At 59.5% G+C, this 18908-nt stretch overlaps 1 protein-coding gene across 9 annotated transcripts; it reads left to right on the top strand.

Moving 5' to 3' along the window:
- Nucleotides 1-429: 429 nt before the first annotated feature.
- On the top strand, nucleotides 430-6425 carry HNRNPC (heterogeneous nuclear ribonucleoprotein C). 9 transcript variants are annotated; one of them, XM_064503380.1, is made up of 10 exons: nucleotides 438-583; nucleotides 2021-2176; nucleotides 2466-2491; nucleotides 4220-4480; nucleotides 4964-5078; nucleotides 5249-5296; nucleotides 5395-5555; nucleotides 5667-5780; nucleotides 5875-6032; nucleotides 6121-6425. In XM_064503380.1, exons 4-10 carry the CDS (start codon nucleotides 4240-4242, stop codon nucleotides 6202-6204), a joined length of 921 nt encoding a protein of 306 aa, XP_064359450.1. In that variant the 5' UTR covers nucleotides 438-583; nucleotides 2021-2176; nucleotides 2466-2491; nucleotides 4220-4239; the 3' UTR covers nucleotides 6205-6425. The 9 variants fall into 9 exon arrangements, with proteins under 9 accessions (XP_064359449.1, XP_064359447.1, XP_064359450.1 ...); XM_064503378.1 differs by having other exon boundaries at nucleotides 4217-4480; XM_064503379.1 differs by lacking the exon at nucleotides 2021-2176 and having other exon boundaries at nucleotides 430-583.
- The last annotated feature ends 12483 nt before the right edge of the window (nucleotides 6426-18908 follow it).

The raw sequence follows: 18908 nt of genomic DNA, 5'->3' as shown, positions 1-18908 counted from the left end.
CGAGGATCACGCCTAAGCTCCCGCCCTTCCCTCTCCTCGCCTGCGTCACCTTCTCCTGGCCAATAGGAAGCCGTCGGCGCCGAAAGGCGGGGGCGTGGGAGCGCACCGCGCACGCGCGGCGCAGCTCGGTCTCAGTGCTCGGGCTACGCCCGCCCGTCTGTGGCAACCCCGCCCAGGGGCGGGGCCCTCAGGATCCGCTCCCGCACTTATAGGCGAAAAAGGGAAAACGAACAGCACCGTCCGCCACTCAGAATAGAAATCCGCCCCGTGTCTTGGAGTGGCAAGCAGGACAGCCAATCGCACGCGCTCTTCCCCCTCCCGCGCAGCTCAGCGTCGGCCCTCCCTCTGCCCGCTCTCATTGGCTGATCCATGGACGGACGCTCTGCTCAGCGAATCGCGGCGCGCGAGGCCGTCTCCCCCCTCCCCCTCCGTCCAACGGCGGCGCGGGGGGCTGGGCTCGCTTTCGTCCGGGCCGCGCAGCGCAGAGGGCGGCGTGGGCGCCATTTTGTGAGCAGCCTCGAGCGGGGAGGCGGCGGCGGCGAGAGGGGGGACAGCGCGCGGGCGAGCGACGCGGAGCCGAGCGGTGAGTGCGCCGTTTCTTCGCTCCCGGGACTGGGCCGCAGGAAGGGAGCCGCCGGCGGCGGCGGCTCGGTAACGGCGTCACATCGCCCCTTCCTCACCGCAGCGGGAGCCAGCCGCGTCCGTCCCCCCTCTCCTGGGGCGGCCTGCGGCGTGTCTCTGCCCTGATCGCCATGGCGGTGCTGTGCCGGGGGGGTTAACGGCTGCCTTTGGGGGGGGGTGAAGGCTGAGCGTCTTACAGCGCCGTGGGGGGGGGGGAGCCGTTGGCCCGGGCGAGACCACGGCGAGAGCCGCGGGGGGGACGGAGCGGCGCCTCCTTATGGGCGATACCATTCTGCGCGGGGGGGGGGGGGGGGGCGGAACCGTGCTGCGTAACCAGCCCTTGCAGGAAGAGACCAACGCCGGGCTGCGGGGGGGGACGTGGCCAAACGGCGGAGCGTGGCCGGGGGCGGGGCCAGCCTAGAGGGCGTGGCAAGAGCGACAAGCAGGGCCCAGGCCGGGGGCGGGGCCAGCCTGGAGGGCGGGGCCCAGGCCGGAGGGGGCAATGGGGGCACGGCCAGTCGAGAGGGCGTGACCAGCCTGGCAAGCAGGCGTCAGCCCTGGCAGGGGGCGTGGCCAGCGCCCACGTGGCACCCGTTCCCTCGAAGCCGGCGGGGGAACACCAGGGATGCCGCTGCCCAAGCTGTTGGGTGGAAACCAGGCCGCTTTCGGGCCTGGATTATTATTTCCCCCCCCCCCCCAAAATGGTCTTTGCACTTCTTACCGCCTTCCTGTCTCTCGAGCTGCAGCCCGAGGCAGCTGCAGCCTGTCGTACCCCCTTTCCCGGCCGGATCACGCGACAGTGGCTGTGCGTAGTGCTGTATTTCTCTTCCAGGCTAAAGGCTCCTCTCTGCCATCATCATCATCACGATTCTCACTCGCCAGCTTTTCTGGTTCCTTCTGAGAGTGTAACTTCATTCTCCCCCTTCCCCCTCTTGTTGTTTTGCTGGTAACAACCCGCTTCTGCAGTATCTAGCAGGGGGGGATTCACTTCTGGCCTCTGTCGTGACTCAGATCCCCAAGGTTGCTTGAGCTCCAGTGACCTGGCTTGTAGATTCCTCTTCGCATCCTCTTTCAGGATCCGACCTGTCGTGCGTTCACTTGGTTCTCCCGTCTCCTCCTTGCCTCAGGGTCACGCGTGTGAGCGCGACGCATCGCCCCGTACGAACCCGCCCTCTGCCACAAGCTCACAGGTGTCTGACGCCCGAGCTGCTTCCTTGGAGACGGGAGAAGCAGAGAAGGGCTTAGAGCGGAGGCGATTTTAAAGCACGTTAGCTGGAAGCCAAGACAGCTCTGAGCTTGGGGCCGTTGGGAGGCCGGCCGATCTCTCTTGGGGGGAGCGGGAGAGGCGTGCAGCGTTTCTGAGGAACCCTGACTCAATCTGTCCCTTCTCCTTTCACAGGGCAGCGAGGCGAAACCCCATCCCTCCTCACTGGAGCTCAGCTTCGTATTAACCCCCCTCCCCACACACGCACACCTCCCACTTTTATAGAGCCATTTTAACGGTGCCCCCTGTGGCCTCTTGCTCCCTGCGCCAAACTGGAGCTGGATTTAAGATGTAATTTTGAAAGTCAACCTGTATTTTTTTTGCAGCAGCTGGGTTAGAGGAGGAGCCTTTTGGCCCCTCGTGAGCTGACCTCTCTCGGGTATTTTTAGAGTGAAGTGATGGTGTGCAAAGGGCTTTGATGGTCTCCTACCGAGAGCTCTCCCCACGCGGTCCTCCGGCAACCGCGGCTGGAACAGAGCGTGAGAGAGAGGGAGAGAACAGAAATGATCGTTGCTGACTTGACCTTTCGGCACCTCCCGTTTTTCTAATCTGGGCTATTTTTATTTTTGTTTTTTTACAGCGAGATTTTTTTGATCTTCAGCTACAGTAAGTTACTCAAAATTTTTTTCATTTTTCCTGCCTTTCCACTGATTTCCTTTTTATTGTTGTTGCTAGTTACTATTACTATTATACTACTATAATGCTGATGACTTTACTATGATGATATGTTGCTGATGGTGATGATAATGACACTGCTGATTTTTAACCGGATGAAATCGAGTTTTTCTGAGTGTTCCTGACTGAGCTGGGTTTTTACCCTTTGTGAGACACAGCGAGGTTTTTAAAAATTTTTAAGTGGATTGATCGCGCTAACTCTTTTTCCCCCCCTCCCCGACTGCTGAGAGTGGAACCCGGTTTCTCCTGAACTGTTTTAGAGCGTCTCTGGAAGTCTGTATTTTTATTTTTTTATTTTTTTTTATTTTTTTTATTTTTTTATTTTTTAATCTTTCGTTTGTGCCATTTTTAAACTGTTGCTGCCATATGATGTCTGTGGTGCTGGTCGCCTGCGGGGGCGACGGCCCTTCCCCAAACAGCCCCCCCCCCTCCTGTCCCCCCTCCCCCCCCCCCTTCCCCAAAACCCCTCGTCCCGCTCTCTTCCTCTACGCCGTCCCTCCCTCAAAACAACCCACCGCCACGCCACGGACGCCCTGGAGTGACGGCAGCCGCCCGGAGCCACCCGCGGAGCAGATAAACCCCTCCCGGGCCATGGTAAGAGGTGTGAGGGCCAGTCGGTTTCCTTTCGAGCTTCGGCAGCCAGCGCCAAAGGTCCTGGCGCAGAAGAAGCGCCGCCGTGGGGACTCGCTCCGCGCGAGAGGCCTGACAGGGGTCCTGCAGGGTCCCGGCCACCCGCCTCAGCTCCTGAACGAGGATCGAAAGCCTGCGGGTTTGCGCGGTGGCGTCTCCAGAAGAGCTGCAGTTCGCCTGCGCCAAGGCAGGAGGAGGTCGCGGGAACGTGTTTCTCTGCGGGCGCGTAGCCTCGAAGGCCTCGGAAACGTCCCCGTCCCGCGAAGGCGCCTAGGATCCTGTGGGCTGGCGCGTCAAGAGAGCGCGCGGAGTTGGCTGCGGTGGTCCGGAGCTCCTCGGATGCTTTTTGGGTCCACCCTGAAGCGAAGCTACCAGCGGCGCTTGGAGCAGGTCGTTCCCGGCTGGTATTTCTCGGAAAGTGTTTGGAAAAACCTCCGTGGAAACTCGGAGTGGAGAGATCCTCAGGGACAGGGCCGAGCCCGCCCTTGGCTTCTGGCTTCATCCCGCCGCTCCCGAGGCGAAGCCGGCAACGTTAACGAGCGACGACGGGGCCGTCGGGTGCCGGCCGTGTCCAAAGTCGTGCCTGGCTTAAGGCGCTTGGTTTACGGGCTTCGTGGAAGAAAACGGTGCCAGCGCAGCAGTCCGGGCTGAACGCCGACCCGCGTCCGGAGGCGGAGAGGCCGCTGGCGCTCGGCGTGGGCCTTTCGGTCGCTGCGGGAGCGTCGGCCTGTGGAAGCTTGAGTGAACGCCGGTGCCGTTGGGGAGAAGCTGGGGGGAATCGGTGGCGCTCCAAACGCCTCTCGCCATTCCGTTTAGCTGCGTGCCCGCGTGCGGGAGGCCGAGACTAGCCACAAGCAGGTCGTTTCTCCTCGGCTGGATTGGAGGCAGAGCAGCGTTGTGGCCCGCGGCGGAGCTGGGTGATGGAGAAAGGACCTGGCTGTGGCTAGGGGGACTGCAGGCGATTTGGGTCTTTCTTTTTTTGGGGGTGGGGGCTGCCGCTTCTCTGACCGCATCTGCCTCCCTCAGCAGGTCCTCGCTGCCCGTGAGCTATGGCCAGCAACGTCACCAACAAGACCGACCCGCGCTCCATGAACTCGCGCGTCTTCATCGGCAACCTCAACACGCTGGTGGTGAAGAAGAGCGACGTGGAGGCCATCTTCTCCAAGTACGGCAAGATCGTGGGCTGCTCCGTGCACAAGGGCTTCGCCTTCGTGCAGTATGTCAACGAGCGAAACGCCCGCGCCGCCGTGGCGGGCGAGGACGGCAGGATGATCGCGGGCCAGGTCCTAGGTGAGCCACGTCCCCGCCTCGGTGGGGACAGGCGGTGGCGCGCGAGCGGCCTCGGCGCGTTTAACCCGGCCGGGCTCTCTGCCCGAAGGGTTGAGCGCCAGCCTGAGCCGGGGGAACTCGACGGGAGCCAGGTGAGTTGGGGAAAAGCGTGGGGGCTCGCGCCTTAAACCGCCGACTCCCGTCGTCCTGCCTGGGCCGCTGGCCGGCTTATTTTGGGCAGTTTTTAGTGCGGTCGTGTGGATCGCCTCGGCTCAAAGCTGTGGACCCCGTCGGCAGCGGAAAACGGGTCCGGAACTGCCTAAACTCCGACGCTGTCGTGGCGGCAGCGCCGCTCTCCTGCTCCTCGGCAGCCCCTGCCGTACCGGCCGGTCGGCGGCAGCTCCGACTCCGTAGGGGATCTGATCCGGGCGCCGGGGCCGCCCGTCCCCCGTCGGCAGGTGAGTGCGGGCTTCGTAGCTCAGCGGAGCTGTGTTTCTCGCTCAGATATTAACCTGGCAGCCGAGCCGAAGGTGAACCGGGGCAAGGCTGGCGTCAAGCGGTCGGCAGCGGAGATGTACGGGTCAGTAGCTGCGCCACCTTCTCCGTCCCCTCTAGTCAGGTCGGGACCCTTATTTTTTTCTATTTCGCCTTCCAGGCGTTTCTTTTTTTTCCCCCTCCCCTCCCTCCCTCCCGGAGGCGCGGAGGGACCATGGAGGCGCCCGGCGCGCTTCTCCCTCCCTGCCTCCGCCCCGGCCGCCCTGACCGCGCCGCCCCGGCTTTCTTTTGCAGGTCCTCCTTTGACCTGGACTACGACTTCCAGCGGGATTACTACGACAGGTACGGGGCGGCCGGGCGCGCGCGCGCGCTCCCCCGCGGACACGCGAGATGGGGGTCGGAGGGCGGCTGCGGTTTCCTCACCTCGCCTTTGCCTGCAGGATGTACAGCTACCCGGCTCGCGTGCCTCCACCGCCTCCCATCGCGCGGGCCGTGGTGCCCTCCAAACGCCAGCGCGTCTCCGGCAACACGTCCCGCAGGGGCAAGAGCGGCTTTAACTCCAAGAGCGGCCAGCGAGGCTCCTCCTCCAAATCTGGGAAGTGTAAGTGTCCGGCCGGGCCGGGGACGCCAGCGGGATTCGGGATGGGGATGCCAGCGGGATCTGGGCTGGGTTCGGTGCCCGGCCTCACTCTCTGCTCTCTTGGGCCCACAGTGAAAGGCGACGACCTGCAGACCATCAAGAAGGAGCTGAGCCAGATCAAGCAGAAGGTGGATTCGCTGCTGGAGAGCCTGGAGAAGATCGAGAAGGATCAAAGTAAACAGACGGGTGAGGGCGGGGGGGGCCCGCGGCAGGGGGCGGCCCTTGTTGTTGTCTCCCTACGGCCTGTGACGCGCCGCTTCCCCTCCCCTCGCCCCTGCAGAACAGAAGAACGACAAGTCGGAGGAGGAGCAGAGCGGCAGCTCCACGAAGAAGGAGGAGAGCAATGTGAAGATGGAGTCGGAGGCGGGGGCGGACGACTCCGCCGAGGAGGGGGATCTGCTGGATGATGACGACAACGAGGACCGGGGAGACGATCAGGTACGAAGCTAGGAGGCCCCAGGGGGCCCGCGACGGGCAGGGCGGGCGCCCGTCTCTCCGTCCCTCACCCCCCACCGCTTTCTCGCAGCTGGAGTCCATAAAGGGGGATGAGAAAGAGGCAGAGGAAGGAGAGGATGACAGAGACAGCGCCAATGGCGAAGATGACTCCTAAGCTCCCCCCCCCCTCCTCCAGCAAAAGCACCTGTCTAAAAAACCGAGCCGGTCCCCGGCCCCTTCCCCGCCTCCTCGCTGCCCGCTCCCCCGTGTTCATGGTGTCGTGTCTCCTGCTGCCCGCCCGCTCTCACTGTAGTTCTGTTAAGTCTCCCTGTAATTTTCCTCTTTTAATTTTGATACCTCTTTATGACTTAACAATAAAAGGACGTATGGTTTTTACCCGCTGGTGTGTGAGGCTGAATCCATCCCTGGAGCAGCACCCCTTTTTGGTCCCCGGGTGGACGCGACAGATGAGAACGGTGCAAGGGACTCGTCCGAGGGTTACTGGCTGCCCGGGGCCGGGAGCAGAGCCGCCGCCCGGCTGGGGGCATGCTGAGACCGGTAGAGCTCGTCGCCCGCAAGGGGCCTCGCGTCCCGCGCATGCGCAGTGGGGGCTGCCGCGGTGACTGCTGTCGCCGGGCGTGCTACCGCAGCGGGGCGTCGGGCGCGTGCGCAGCGCGGGCGACGCGCCCGCTCCCCACCCCGACAAGCAAAACCGCGGGGCGCCGCGTCCGCTGGCCGTGGCCGTTTGCCCACGGAGCTGGGAGCACCAAACATACTAATTGCCTGACCCAGAGATGAATTAGCGCTTGCAGGCTTTCAGGTAGGTCCAGTGCAAGTGCAGCTTAGTGCAGTCCCGTGGAGTGACGCTTGCACGTGCGCACGTTTGAATGGTGGCTAAAACCAAGCCTCTAAACAGCAACTGTAACGCGATTCTGGTGTCTGTCTTCCCGTTCTGCTGCACTTCTAAAGGAAGGGGAAACTTAAGCTGTGGGCAAAGCTCCTTGGCTTCTCTTTACTGTTTTCATGCGCATGGGTGCTTTGGTGTTTGTTGTTTAAAGCTGAGGGTTTGGAATTTTTCACTTAAGGTTTATTGTTTAGCTTGCTGCTGAGGGTCTCTCACTCGGGCGTTATTGTTTATTACTTTCTTTTGTGGGGCTCAGTCTTTATCAGGGTTTACAGTTTGCTCATGTAGTGATCAGGGCACAGGATTTAAAATCCAACCTCATCCCTAAATTTTAAAGCCCCGGCAGCCACTGGGGTTCCGAGACTTGCAGTTCAGGGATTATGAGTTGCTGAGAAATGAGAAGGGCTAAATCCTAGATAATACCCTGTAAGCCCTGAAGCCTAAGCGGCAGGCTGCAAACCCTTCTTTGGGCTCGGTAACCTCCCCCTGTACCCAGCGTTCAGCTCTGTGCGCTGACCCGAGCTCTGGGTTCTGCGTGGCGCCAGCCCATCGCGCCGAGACTGGCGACGTGACGGGTGAGCTGAGAGGCCCTGGCCTGGGCTAGGGCAGAAGTGCAGACAGGCGGGATCAGGCATTTTCCTCTCAACTCTCCGAGCTGAATCCTAGCCCTGAAGGAAAAAGCAGAGGGGGGAGGCTGTCGGCTACTCAGACACCTGCCGCGTCGAGGGCAGGGGCAGGAGCTGACCCTTCCCGGACGGATGGACAGACGCTGGTGTGGCAGTGACTCTCTGGGTCTCGCAGGTAAGGGGAAGTGTGCTGGTGCCGAGCTCCAGGGCGGTTTGCCTGAAGACGATGCCCAGGGGAGGAGGTGACGCGTTGTGTCCGGGGCTGGGAGCTGGTCCCCGAGTCCTGTGTGCTTGGGAGTGCCTGTGCTTGCCAGGGAGCCCGGTGCTGTTCCCAGAGCTGCGGGGATTTTCCCTTGCGTTGCCTGGACCCTCGGGGCTCTTGGGGGTGTTTCCCCTCATCGTGGGGGCAGCCAGGGCCCCCTCAGGGCTGCGTGAGGTCCCCAGACTGCTCCCAGATGTGCTTTCAGCACTCCCCAGTGTCCCTCGTGTGTCTGGGGCCAGGGCCCGTGTGCCTGGAGCTGGGAGATGGTTTCTGTGGGGATGGGGGGAGCCCGCAGGCACCATCCTGTCAGCTGCACTGAGCCCTGTGACATGCCTTACAACCCCTCTGCTGTGCCCCAAGGCCCTTCCTCTGTATTTTGGTCTGCCCCAGAGCCCTGCATTTGCCCTCTGATGCCCTCAGGACCCCTCAGTTCACAGTTTGGGTTGCCCTTGAGCCCTCTGTGTGCCTTTCAGGGTGCCCTGGGGCCCCGTGTTTTGCGGCACGCCGCAGAGGTCTCTGTTCAGCTTTTTCTCCTGCCCCGGAGTTTTCTGGGTGTGCCCCAGGGCCCTCCTTTTGGTGCCCCCAGAGTCACTCTGTTTGCTTTTTTTCTTTTTCTTTTTTCTTTTGTTGCACCCAGAGCTCTCGATTTGTTCTCTTGTGCTCCGCATACTCCCCTTTCCGCACTCTACACCCCAGGCAGGGCTCTCCCTTCAGCTCTCAGCAAGCTGCTGTCAGGAGAGTGGGGGTGCCTCTGTTGCCCTGGCAGCCCCAGCTGTCCCTGAAGGGGCTGATGGCCAGGCCCCCTGCCCAGTTCCTGCAGGCCCACAGCTGCGGGCCCTGGGGCTGGGATGAATCCCGGGGGGAGCTGGGTGGCAGGACAGGCCCCAGGTGGGGCTGATGGCAAGGGCAGGCCCACATTTGGGGGCTGGGGCCGCAGTTGGGGGGAGCTGGGGCTGGGGCAGGAGCTGGGCAGCGGAGCTGCCACGGAGCACGGCCCTTCGGGACCAGCCCGGCGGCCGCCCCGCGGAGGAGGTGAGCGGGGCCGGGGGAGGCGCGCTGCAGGCTGCGGGTCCCGCATGTGCCGGGGGTCCCGGCGGCTGGGAGCGTCCCGGGGCCACGGAGGCGGGGGGAGGAAGGGGGTGCGCCGGGGCTGTGGTGCGGTTTACTGCGCGGTCGGAGGAGCGCGGGGCGGGGGGGGTCTCCTGTGTCAGCTCGGGACCGTGTCGGGGAGCGGGGGGAGGAGGGATCGCAGGGGGAGGCCCCGGGAGGGTCGTGGAGGGGCGGGGGCAGTGTCGGAGCTGAGGCGGGGCCGGTCGCGGGGGTGTCGGGGGAGCCCCGGGCCGGTGGTGGGGCTGGCGGGGACGCGCTCGGGGCTCTGCGGCGGTTTCCGGGGGGACAGGGGGGAAGGGGAAGGGGGGCGGGACGGAAAGGAACGGAATGTGCAGAGGGTCAAAGGTGCCCCAGCGCTGCGGGTGGGGGGCGGGAGTTGGTGTCCGGGAATGTGGGGAGCCGTAGCTTTCGGCGCGGCATGCCGGGAGCGGTAGTCTTCCGGCACCGGGCGTCCGGGAGGCCATGTTGGTTTGCGCGGCATGCCGGGAGCGGTAGTCTTCCGGCACCGGGCTTCCGGGAGGCCATGTTGGTTTGCGCGGCATTCCGGGAGTGGTAGTCTTCCGGCACCGGGCTTCCGGGAGGCCTTTTTTGTTTGAACGGCATGCCGGGAGATGTAGTCTTCCCGCATTGGGCTGCTCGGACAGCATGCTGTGCCTCTCGAGGCGGCCGGAGGGGCAGTCCTTTGCCAGCGGGGTTCTCACCAGCCGGCCACGTTATGCTCTGTGGCGGGCCAGGAGCTGCAGTTCCAGGTGCCGGTGCCTTCTCAGCTCTGCAGCAGTGGCCCGCTGGGTCTGTTCCTTACTGGACATGTGCCGCTCACGCAGGAGTCCCCATAGGTCATTGGGGACAGTGGCATTTCCCTGGTTTTCCCTGGTACAAGGCAGGAAGCATTTTCCATCTCTGGTGTGACCAGGCAGGCTTGTCCCCAGGGGCTGGGGCTGTCCCTCTTGGAAATGGGGAGGGCAGGGAGAGTAGGAGGGCGCTGCGGGCTCCTGGTAGTTGTAGCTTTGCTCAAGATTGGGGCCAATTAGGCAGCAGCTATGAGGAGTGGCAGTGCTGGGAGGGCACGGTGCAGAGCTGTCCTGCTGTGCAGCACAAGGGAAAGTCCTCAAGGAAATGTGAACAGCACTGTCACTGTCCAAGGACCCCAAAACAGCCTGAGAGACCCTGGAACAGCCACCCCACAGCAGTACCGGGGACACCATGTCACTGCCTCCCAAGGGCACTGCGTTCAGCTACCTTTAACTGTGTGGAAAGAGCCTGCAGGCAGGAGCCCTGGCCACAGGTACAGAGAATCCCCGGTTGCCTGGAACTATATCTCTTTTCTTTACAAAGATGCCATCTCTTTGATGCCTTGCTGCTGCTTCCATCTTGCTCGGTGCCCAAGTCTACTACATTCAGATCCACCTTTCTTGCTGCCCTCTGCTCTGTCTGAGCTGCTTGCCAGATCAAAAGGCGTGTGCGGCTAAGAATTAGGCCAAGGTGTCTCAACTGCTTGCTATAGGACAACCGGGGGGTGAATCGGCAACAGGACAGGAAAGTACCTGTGGATGAGAAACAGCTGCTTTAGAGATCTAAGATGCAGGGGCAACTGAGAGGAGTGAAAGGAGCAGGGGAAAATGGTGATGAGGAAGGTGTGCTGTTAGAGGCAGTACAGTGCAGAAGAGAGGGAAAATTTGCTCCTATGATGAAATAAAAACTGACCTTAAGAGAGATTTGCTTTTTGCTCTTCAGGTTATGAGTACGCGTGACTTCCTGAGAACTGTTCTGAGCATGCAGTGTTGCAGGTCACGACTGCCTGGGCAACGATCCCCAACTTGTCTGCCGAGACTACGCAACAGCTCACAGCTGCCTGTGCAATGAAAGCAAAGGCCAACTTCTCAGAGGGAAGAAGCAGGCTCCACACAGGAAGATTATGGCAGGTGAGCTAATGCCCCAGAACCTTCAGTTTTCCTCCATGTCACCCCCAGGACTCACCCATTTGCTCCCTAGTTCCCTCAGGACCAATCCATTTGCTTTTAGGTGTGCTCCAAGGCACTCCATTTGTTCTCTTGTCCCTTCAAAATTCTTTGCTTCTTTCTAGTTCCTGCAAGGTTGTTCTGACATTTGGTGTCTGTAGGCCCTCTGGTAGCATCAAGACTCCTATGTTTGTCCTCTTGTCCTATTAAGTCCCCCCTCTTTTCCCTCTAGTCTCCTCAAAACCTCTCCGTTTGCCATTGGTGCATCTCAGAGCCTTTGCTTTTCCCTCTAGTCCTCTCAGGATGCCTCTCTTTGCCCTCTGAGCCCCTTAGGGTCCATCTCCTAGCCCTTTAGCCCCATCAGAACCCCTCTGAGTGCCACACGCTCCCCTCAGGATGCCTTGGTTTGCTTTGGGGGTACCCCAGAACCCTATGCATTCATTGCACCCTTTCAGTATGCCCTACGGCCCTTCTTTTCCATTGGCTGCACTGTAGAGTCCTCTCTATGCCCTATCCCTATGACCGTTCCATGTGCCCTCTATCCCATCAGTTCCCCTTTCCTTCCGCTCCCCTTTCCTTCCAGTCCCCTTAAGACTCCTCTGTCTTCCTTGGTTGTGCCTCACATACCTCTATGCGTCCCCTAGTCTGCTCAAAATCCATCCCCTCCTGTCCCCTCAGAGCACCTCCTGAGGTCTTCCTTGTTAGCCAGTTCTCCTATTTTGGCTGTTTAGGCCCCTTAGGAGCACTCTGCTCTGCTCAGAATCCCTCCTGGGGTGCTGGTATGGCCCCAGAGCTGTTCTCTGGACCCCAGGCCTCCTAGAGAACAGCTGGTCTCCTCAGAAACCTTTGATATTTAGTCCTGGTTTGCCACAGTTGGGGTTTTGGCCATTTAGTCCCCTTAAAACTCCTCGTCTGCTCAGAACACCCCTACTGGGGTGCTTGCTGTGACCTGGAGCTGTCTTAGGGCCCCCCAGACACCTTAGACACCCTCTAGTCTCCTCGGAACCCCATCAGATCTCTCCCTTCTTCCCCAGAGGCATTTCTGGACCATTTAGACGCCCTAGCACCCCGCTAGTGCGCTCTGGACCCCTCTTTGCCACAGAATTGGGCCCCCACCTTTCTTTGGTCCCCCCAGACCCCTTAGACACCCTCTAGTCTCCTCGCAACCCCTCCAGATTGCTCCCTTCTTCTCCAGAGGTGTTTCTTGACAGTATAGACACCTTAGCACGCCTCTAGTGCGCTCTGGACCACTCTTCTCCACAGAATGGGGCCCCCCAGCTCTCTTGTGGCCCCCAGGCCCCTTAGACACCCTCTAGTCTCCTCGCAACCCCTCCAGATTTCTCCCTTCTTCCCCAGAGGCATTTCTTGACAGTGTAGACACCTTAGCACCCCTCTAGTGTGCTCTGGACCTCTTTTCTCCACAGAATTGGCTCCTCTAGCTGTCTTCTGGCCCCCCAGACCCTCTAGACACCCTCTAGTCTCCTAGGAACCCCTCCAGATTACTCCCTTCTACCCTAGAAGCATTTCTTCACCGTATAGACCCCTTAGCACCCCTCTAGTGCGCTCTGGACCCCTCTTTTCCACAGAATGGGCCCCCCAGCTCTCTTCTGGCCCCCAGGCCCTGTAGACACCCTCTAGTCCCCTCACAATCCCTCCAGATTTCTCCCTTCTTCCCCAGAGGCATTTCTTGACAGTGTAGACGCCTTAGCACTCCTTTAGTGCGCTCTGGACCCCTCTTTTCCACAGAATAGGGCCCCCAGCTCTCTTGTGGCCCCCCAGGCCCCTTAGACACTCTCTAGTCTCTTGGCAATTCCTCCAGATTTCTCCCTTCTTCCCCAGAGGCATTTCTTGACCATGTAGACGCCTTAGCACCCCTCTAGTGTGCTCTGGAGCCCTCTTTTCCACACAATGGGGCCCCCCAGCTCTCTTCTGGCCCCCCAGACCCCTTAGACACCCTCTAGTCTCCTCGCAACCCCTCCAGATTTCTCCCTTCTTCCCCAGAGGCGTTTCTGGACAATGTAGATGCCTTAGCACCCCTCTAGTGCACTCTGGACTCCTCTTTTCCACAGAATTCAGCCCGCCAGCTCTCTTCTGGCCCCCTGGACCCGTTGGACACCCTCTAGTCTCCTCGCAACCCCTCCAGATTTCTCCCTTCTTCCCCAGAGGCATTTCTTGACAGTGTAGACACCTTACTACCCCTGTAGTGCACTCTGGACCTCTCTTTTCCACAGAATGGGGCCCCCAAGCTCTCCTTTGGCCCCCCAGACCCCTTAGACACCCTCTAGTCTCCTCGCAACCCCTCCAGATTGCTCCCTTCTTCCCCAGAGGCATTTCTGGACCATGTAGACACCTTAGCACCCCTCTAGTGCGCTCTGGACCCCTCTTTTCCACAGAATGGGGCCCCCCAGCTCTCTTGTGGCCCCCTAGGCCCCTTAGACAGCCTCTAGTCTCCTCGCAACCCCTCCAGATTTCTCCCTTCTTCCCCAGAGCCATTTCTTGACAGTGTAGACACCTTAGGGGTCCAGAGCGCAGTAGAGGGGTGCTGTTTTCAACAGAATGGGCCCCTCCAGCTCTCTTGTGGTCCCTCAGACCACTTTAGACACCCTCTAGTCTCCTCGCAACCCCTCCAGGTTTCTCCCTTCTTCCCCAGAGCCATTTCTTGACAGTGTAGATGCCTTAGCACCCCTCTAGTGCACTCCGGACCCCTCTTTTCCACAGAATGGGGCCCCCCAGTTGTCTTCGGGCCGCCCAGACCCCTTAGACACTCTTCAGTCTCCTCGCAACCCCTCCAGATTTCTCCCTTCTTCTCCAGAGGCATTTCTTGACAGTGTAGACACCTTAGCACCCCTCTAGTGTGCTCTGGACCTCTTTTCTCCACAGAATTGGCTCCTCTAGCTGTCTTCTGGCCCCCCAGACCCTCTAGACACCCTCTAGTCTCCTAGGAACCCCTCCAGATTACTCCCTTCTACCCTAGAAGCATTTCTTCACCGTATAGACCCCTTAGCACCCCTGTAGTGCGCTCTGGACCACTCTTCTCCACAGAATGGGCCCCCCAGCTCTCTTCTGGCCCCCAGGCCCTGTAGACACCCTCTAGTCTCCTCGCAACCCCTCCAGATTTCTCCCTTCTTCCCCAGAGGCATTTCTTGACAGTGTAGACCCCTTAGCACCCCTCTAGTGTGCTCTGGACCCCTCTTTTCTACAGAATAGGGCCCCCAGCTCTCTTGTGGCCCCCCAGACCCCTTAGACACTCTCTAGTCTCTTGGCAATTCCTCCAGATTTCTCCCTTCTTCCCCAGAGGCATTTCTTGACCATGTAGACGCCTTAGCACCCCTCTAGTGTGCTCTGGAGCCCTCTTTTCCACACAATGGGGCCCCCCAGCTCTCTTCTGGCCCCCCAGGCCCCTTAGACACTCTCTAGTCTCCTCGGAACCCCTCCAGATTTCTCCCTTCTTCCCCAGAGGCGTTTCTGGACAATGTAGACACCTTAGCACCCTTCTAGTGCGCTCTGGACCCCTCTTTTCCACAGAATGGGGCCCCCCAGCTCTCTTGTGGCCCCTAAGGTCCCTTAGACACCCTCTAGTCTCCTTGCAACCCCTCCAGATTTCTCCCTTCTTCCCCAGAGGCATTTCTTGACCATGTAGACGCCTTAGCACCCCTCTAGTGCACTCTGGACCCCTCTTTTCCACAGAATTTGGCCCCCACCTTTCTTTGGACCCCCCAGACCCCTTAGACACCCTCTAGTCTCCTCGCCACCCCTCCAGATTTCTCCCTTCTTCCCCAGAGATATTTCTTGACCATGTAGACGCCATAGCACCCCTCTAGTGCGCTCTGGACTCCTCTTTTCTACAGAATTGGCCCCCCAGCTCTCTGCGGGCCCTCCAGTCCCCTTAGACGCCCTCTAGTCTCCTCGCAACCCCTCCAGATTTCTCCCTTCTTCCCCAGAGGCATTTCTGGACCATGTAGACACCTTAGCACCCCTCTAGTGCGCTCTGGACCCCTCTTCTCCACAGAATGTGCCCCCCCAGCTCTCTTCTGGCCCCTCAGACCCCTTAGACACTCTTCAGTCTCCTCGCAACCCCTCCAGATTTCTCCCTTCTTCCGCAGAGGCATTTCTTGACAGTGTAGACACCTTAGTACCCCTCTAGTGTCCTCTGGACCTCTTTTTTCCACAGAATGGGGCCCCCTAGCTCTCTTCTGGCCCCCCAGATGCCTTAGACACCCTCTAGTCTCCTCGCAACCCCTCCAGATTTCTCCCTTCTTCCCCAGAGCCATTTCTTGACAGTGTAGACAACTTAGGGGTCCAGAGCGCAGTAGAGGGGTGTTCCTTTCGACAGAACGGGGCCGCCAAGCTCTCTTCTGGCCCCCCAGGCCCCTTAGACACTCTCTAGTCTCCTCGTAACCCCTCCAGATTTCTCCCTTCTTCCCCAGAGGCATTTCTTGACAGTGTAGACGCCTTAGCACTCCTTTAGTGCGCTCTGGACCCCTCTTTTCCACAGAATGGGGCCCCCCAGATATCTTTGCGCCCCCCAGACCCCTTAGACACCCTGTAGTCTCCTCGAAACCCCTCCAGATTGCTCCCTTCTTCCCCAGAGGCATTTCTGGACCATGTAGACACCTTAGCACTCCTTTAGTGCGCTCTGGACCCCTCTTTTCGACAGAATTTGGCCTCCACCTTTCTTTGGTCCCCCCAGACCCCTTAGACACCCTCTAGTCTCCTCGCAACCCCTCCAGATTTCTCCCTTCTTCCCCAGAGGCATTTCTGGACCATGTAGATGCCTTAGCACCCCTCTAGTGCACTCTGGACCCCTCTTTTCCACAGAATTTGGCCCCCACCTTTCTTTGGTCCCCCCAGACCCCTTAGACTACCTCTAGTCTCCTCGCAACCCCTCCAGATTTCTCCCTTCTTCCCCAGAGATATTTCTGGACGGTGTAGACGCCTTAGCACCCCTCTAGTGCACTCTGGACTCCTCTTTTCTACAGAATTGGCCTCCCAGCTCTCTGCGGGCCCTCCAGTCCCCTTAGATGCCCTCTAGTCTCCTTGCAACCGCTCCAGATTTCTCCCTTCTTCCCCAGAGGCATTTCTTGACAGTGTAGACGCCTTAGCACCCCTGTAGTGCGCTCTGGACCCCTCTTTTCCACAGAATTGGCCCCCCCAGCTCTCTTCTGGCCCACCGCCCCCTTAGATGCCCTCTAGTCTCCTCAGAACCCCTCCAGATTTCTCCCTTCTTCCCCAGAGGCATTTCCTGACAGTGTAGATGCTTTAGCACCCCTCTAGTGCGCTCTGGACCCCTCTTTTCCACAGAATTGGCCCCCCCAGCTCTCTTCTGGCCCACCAGGCCCCTTAGACACCCTGTAGTCTCCTCGGAACCCCTCCAGATTTCTCCCTTCTTCCCCAGAGGCATTTCTGGACAAGGTAGATGCCTTAGCACCCCTCTAGTCCACTCTGGCCCACTCTTTTCCACAGAATGTGGCCCCCATCTTTCTTTGGTCCCCCCAGACCCCTTAGACACCCTCTAGTCTCCTCGCAACCCCTCCAGATTTCTCCCTTCTTCCCCAGAGATATTTCTGGACGGTGTAGACGCCTTAGCACCCCTCTAGTGCGCTCTGGACCCCTCTTTTCCACAGAATGGGCCCCCCCCAGCTCTCTTCTGGTCCCCCAGGCCCCTTAGACATCCTCTAGTCTCCTCGTAACCCCTCCCGTTTTCTTCCTTCTCCCCAGAGGCATTGCTTGACGATGTAGACACCTTAGTACCCCTCTAGTGCGCTCTGGACCCCTCTTTTCCACAGAATGGGGCCCCCCAGCTCTCTTCTGGCCCACGAGACATCGTAGACACCCTGTAGTCTCCTCACAACCCCTCCAGATTTCTCCCTTCTTCCCTAGAGCCACTTCTTGACAGTGTAGATGCCTTAGAACCGCTCTAGTGTGCTCTGGACCCCTCTTTTCCACAGAATTTGGCCCCCCAGCTCTCTTCTGGTCCCCCAGACCCCTTAGACGCCCTCTAGTCTCCTCGCAACCCCTCCAGATTTCTCCCTTCTTCCCCAGAGGCATTTCTGGACCATGTAGACATCTTAGCACCCCTCTAGTGCATTCTGGACCTCTTTTTTCCACAGAATGGGGCCCCCCAGCTCTCTTCTGGCCCCCCAGGCCCCTTTAGACACCCTCTAGTCTCCTCGCAACCCCTCCAGATTTCTCCCTTCTTCCCCAGAGGCATTTCTTGACAGTGTAGACGCCTTAGCACTCCTTTAGTGCGCTCTGGACCCCTCTTTTCCACAGAATGGGGCCCCCCAGCTCTCTGCTGGCCCCCCAGACCCCTTAGACACCCTGTAGTCTCCTCGGAACCCCTCCAGATTTCTCCCTTCTTCCCCAGAGGCATTTCTTGACAGTGTAGACGCCTTAGCACTCCTTTAGTGCGCTCTGGACCCCTCTTTTCCACAGAATTTAGCCCTCACCTTTCTTTGGTCCCCCCAGACCCCTTAGACACCCTCTAGTCTCCTCGCAACCCCTCTAGATTTCTCCCTTCTTCCCCAGAGATATTTCTGGACGGTGTAGACACCTTAGCACCCCTCTAGTGCACTCTGGACTCCTCTTTTCCACAGAATTGGCCCCCCAGCTCTCTGCGGGCCCTCCAGTCCCCTTAGATGCCCTCTAGTCTCCTCGCAACCCCTCCAGATTTCTCCCTTCTTCCCCAGAGGCATTTCTAGACAGTGTAGATGCCTTAGCACCCCTCTAGTGTGCTCTGGACCCCTCTTTTCCACAGAATGGGGCCCCCCAGCTCTCTTCTGGCCCCCCAGACCCCTTAGACAGCCTCTAGTCTCCTTGGAACCACTCTAGCTTTCTCCCTTCTTCCCCAGAGCCAATTCTTGACAGTGTAGATGCTTTAGCACCCCTCTAGTGCGCTCTGGACCCCTCTTTTCCACAGAATGCGACACCCCAGCTCTCTTCTGGCCCCCCAGACCCATTAGACACCCTGTAGTCTCCTCGGAACCCCTCCAGATTGCTCCCTTCTTCCCCAGAGGCATTTCTGGACCATGTAGACACCTTAGCACACGTCTAGTCTGCTCTGGCCCACTCTTTTCCACAGAATTTGGCCCCCACCTTTCTTTGGTCCCCCCAGACCCCTTAGACACCCTCTAGTCTCCTCGCAACCCCTCCAGATTTCTCCCTTCTTCCCCAGAGATATTTCTGGACGGTGTAGACACCTTAGCACCCCTCTAGTGCACTCTGGACTCCTCTTTTCTACAGAATTGGCCTCCCAGCTCTCTGCGGGCCCTCCAGTCCCCTTAGATGCCCTCTAGTCTCCTTGCAACCCCTCCAGATTTCTCCCTTCTTCCCCAGAGCCAATTCTTGACAGTGTAGATGCTTTAGCACCCCTCTAGTGCATTCTGGACTTGTCTTTTCCACAGAATGTGGCCCCCATCTTTCTTTGGTCCCCCCAGACCCCTTAGACACCCTCTAGTCTCCTCGCAACCCCTCCAGATTTCTCCCTTCTTCCCCAGAGATATTTCTGGACGGTGTAGACGCCTTAGCACCCCTCTAGTGCGCTCTGGACCCCTCTTTTCCACAGAATGGGGCCCCCCCAGCTCTCTTCTGGTCCCCCAGGCCCCATAGACATTCTCTAGTCTCCTCGGAACCCCTTCCGTTTTCTTCCTTCTCCCTAGAGGCATTGCTTGACGATGTAGACACCTTAGTACCCCTCTAGTGCGCTCTGGACCCCTCTTTTCCACAGAATGCGCCCCCCCAGCTCTCTTCTGGCCCACCAGGCCCCTTAGACACCCTCTAGTCTCCTCGGAACCCCTCCAGATTGCTCCCTTCTTCCCCAGAGGCATTTCTTGACAGTGTAGACACCTTACTACCCCTGTAGTGCACTCTGGACCTCTCTTTTCCACAGAATGGGGCCCCCAAGCTCTCCTTTGGCCCCCCAGACCCCTTAGACACCCTCTAGTCTCCTCGCAACCCCTCCAGATTGCTCCCTTCTTCCCCAGAGGCATTTCTGGACCATGTAGACACTTTAGCACACCT

The sequence above is a fragment of the Dromaius novaehollandiae genome, chromosome 36 (assembly GCF_036370855.1).
Source record: "Dromaius novaehollandiae isolate bDroNov1 chromosome 36, bDroNov1.hap1, whole genome shotgun sequence".
Taxonomy (NCBI): domain Eukaryota; kingdom Metazoa; phylum Chordata; class Aves; order Casuariiformes; family Dromaiidae; genus Dromaius; species Dromaius novaehollandiae.
The sequence above is the reverse complement of the archived record's forward strand: the minus strand, read 5'-3'. Positions and strand labels throughout refer to the sequence as shown.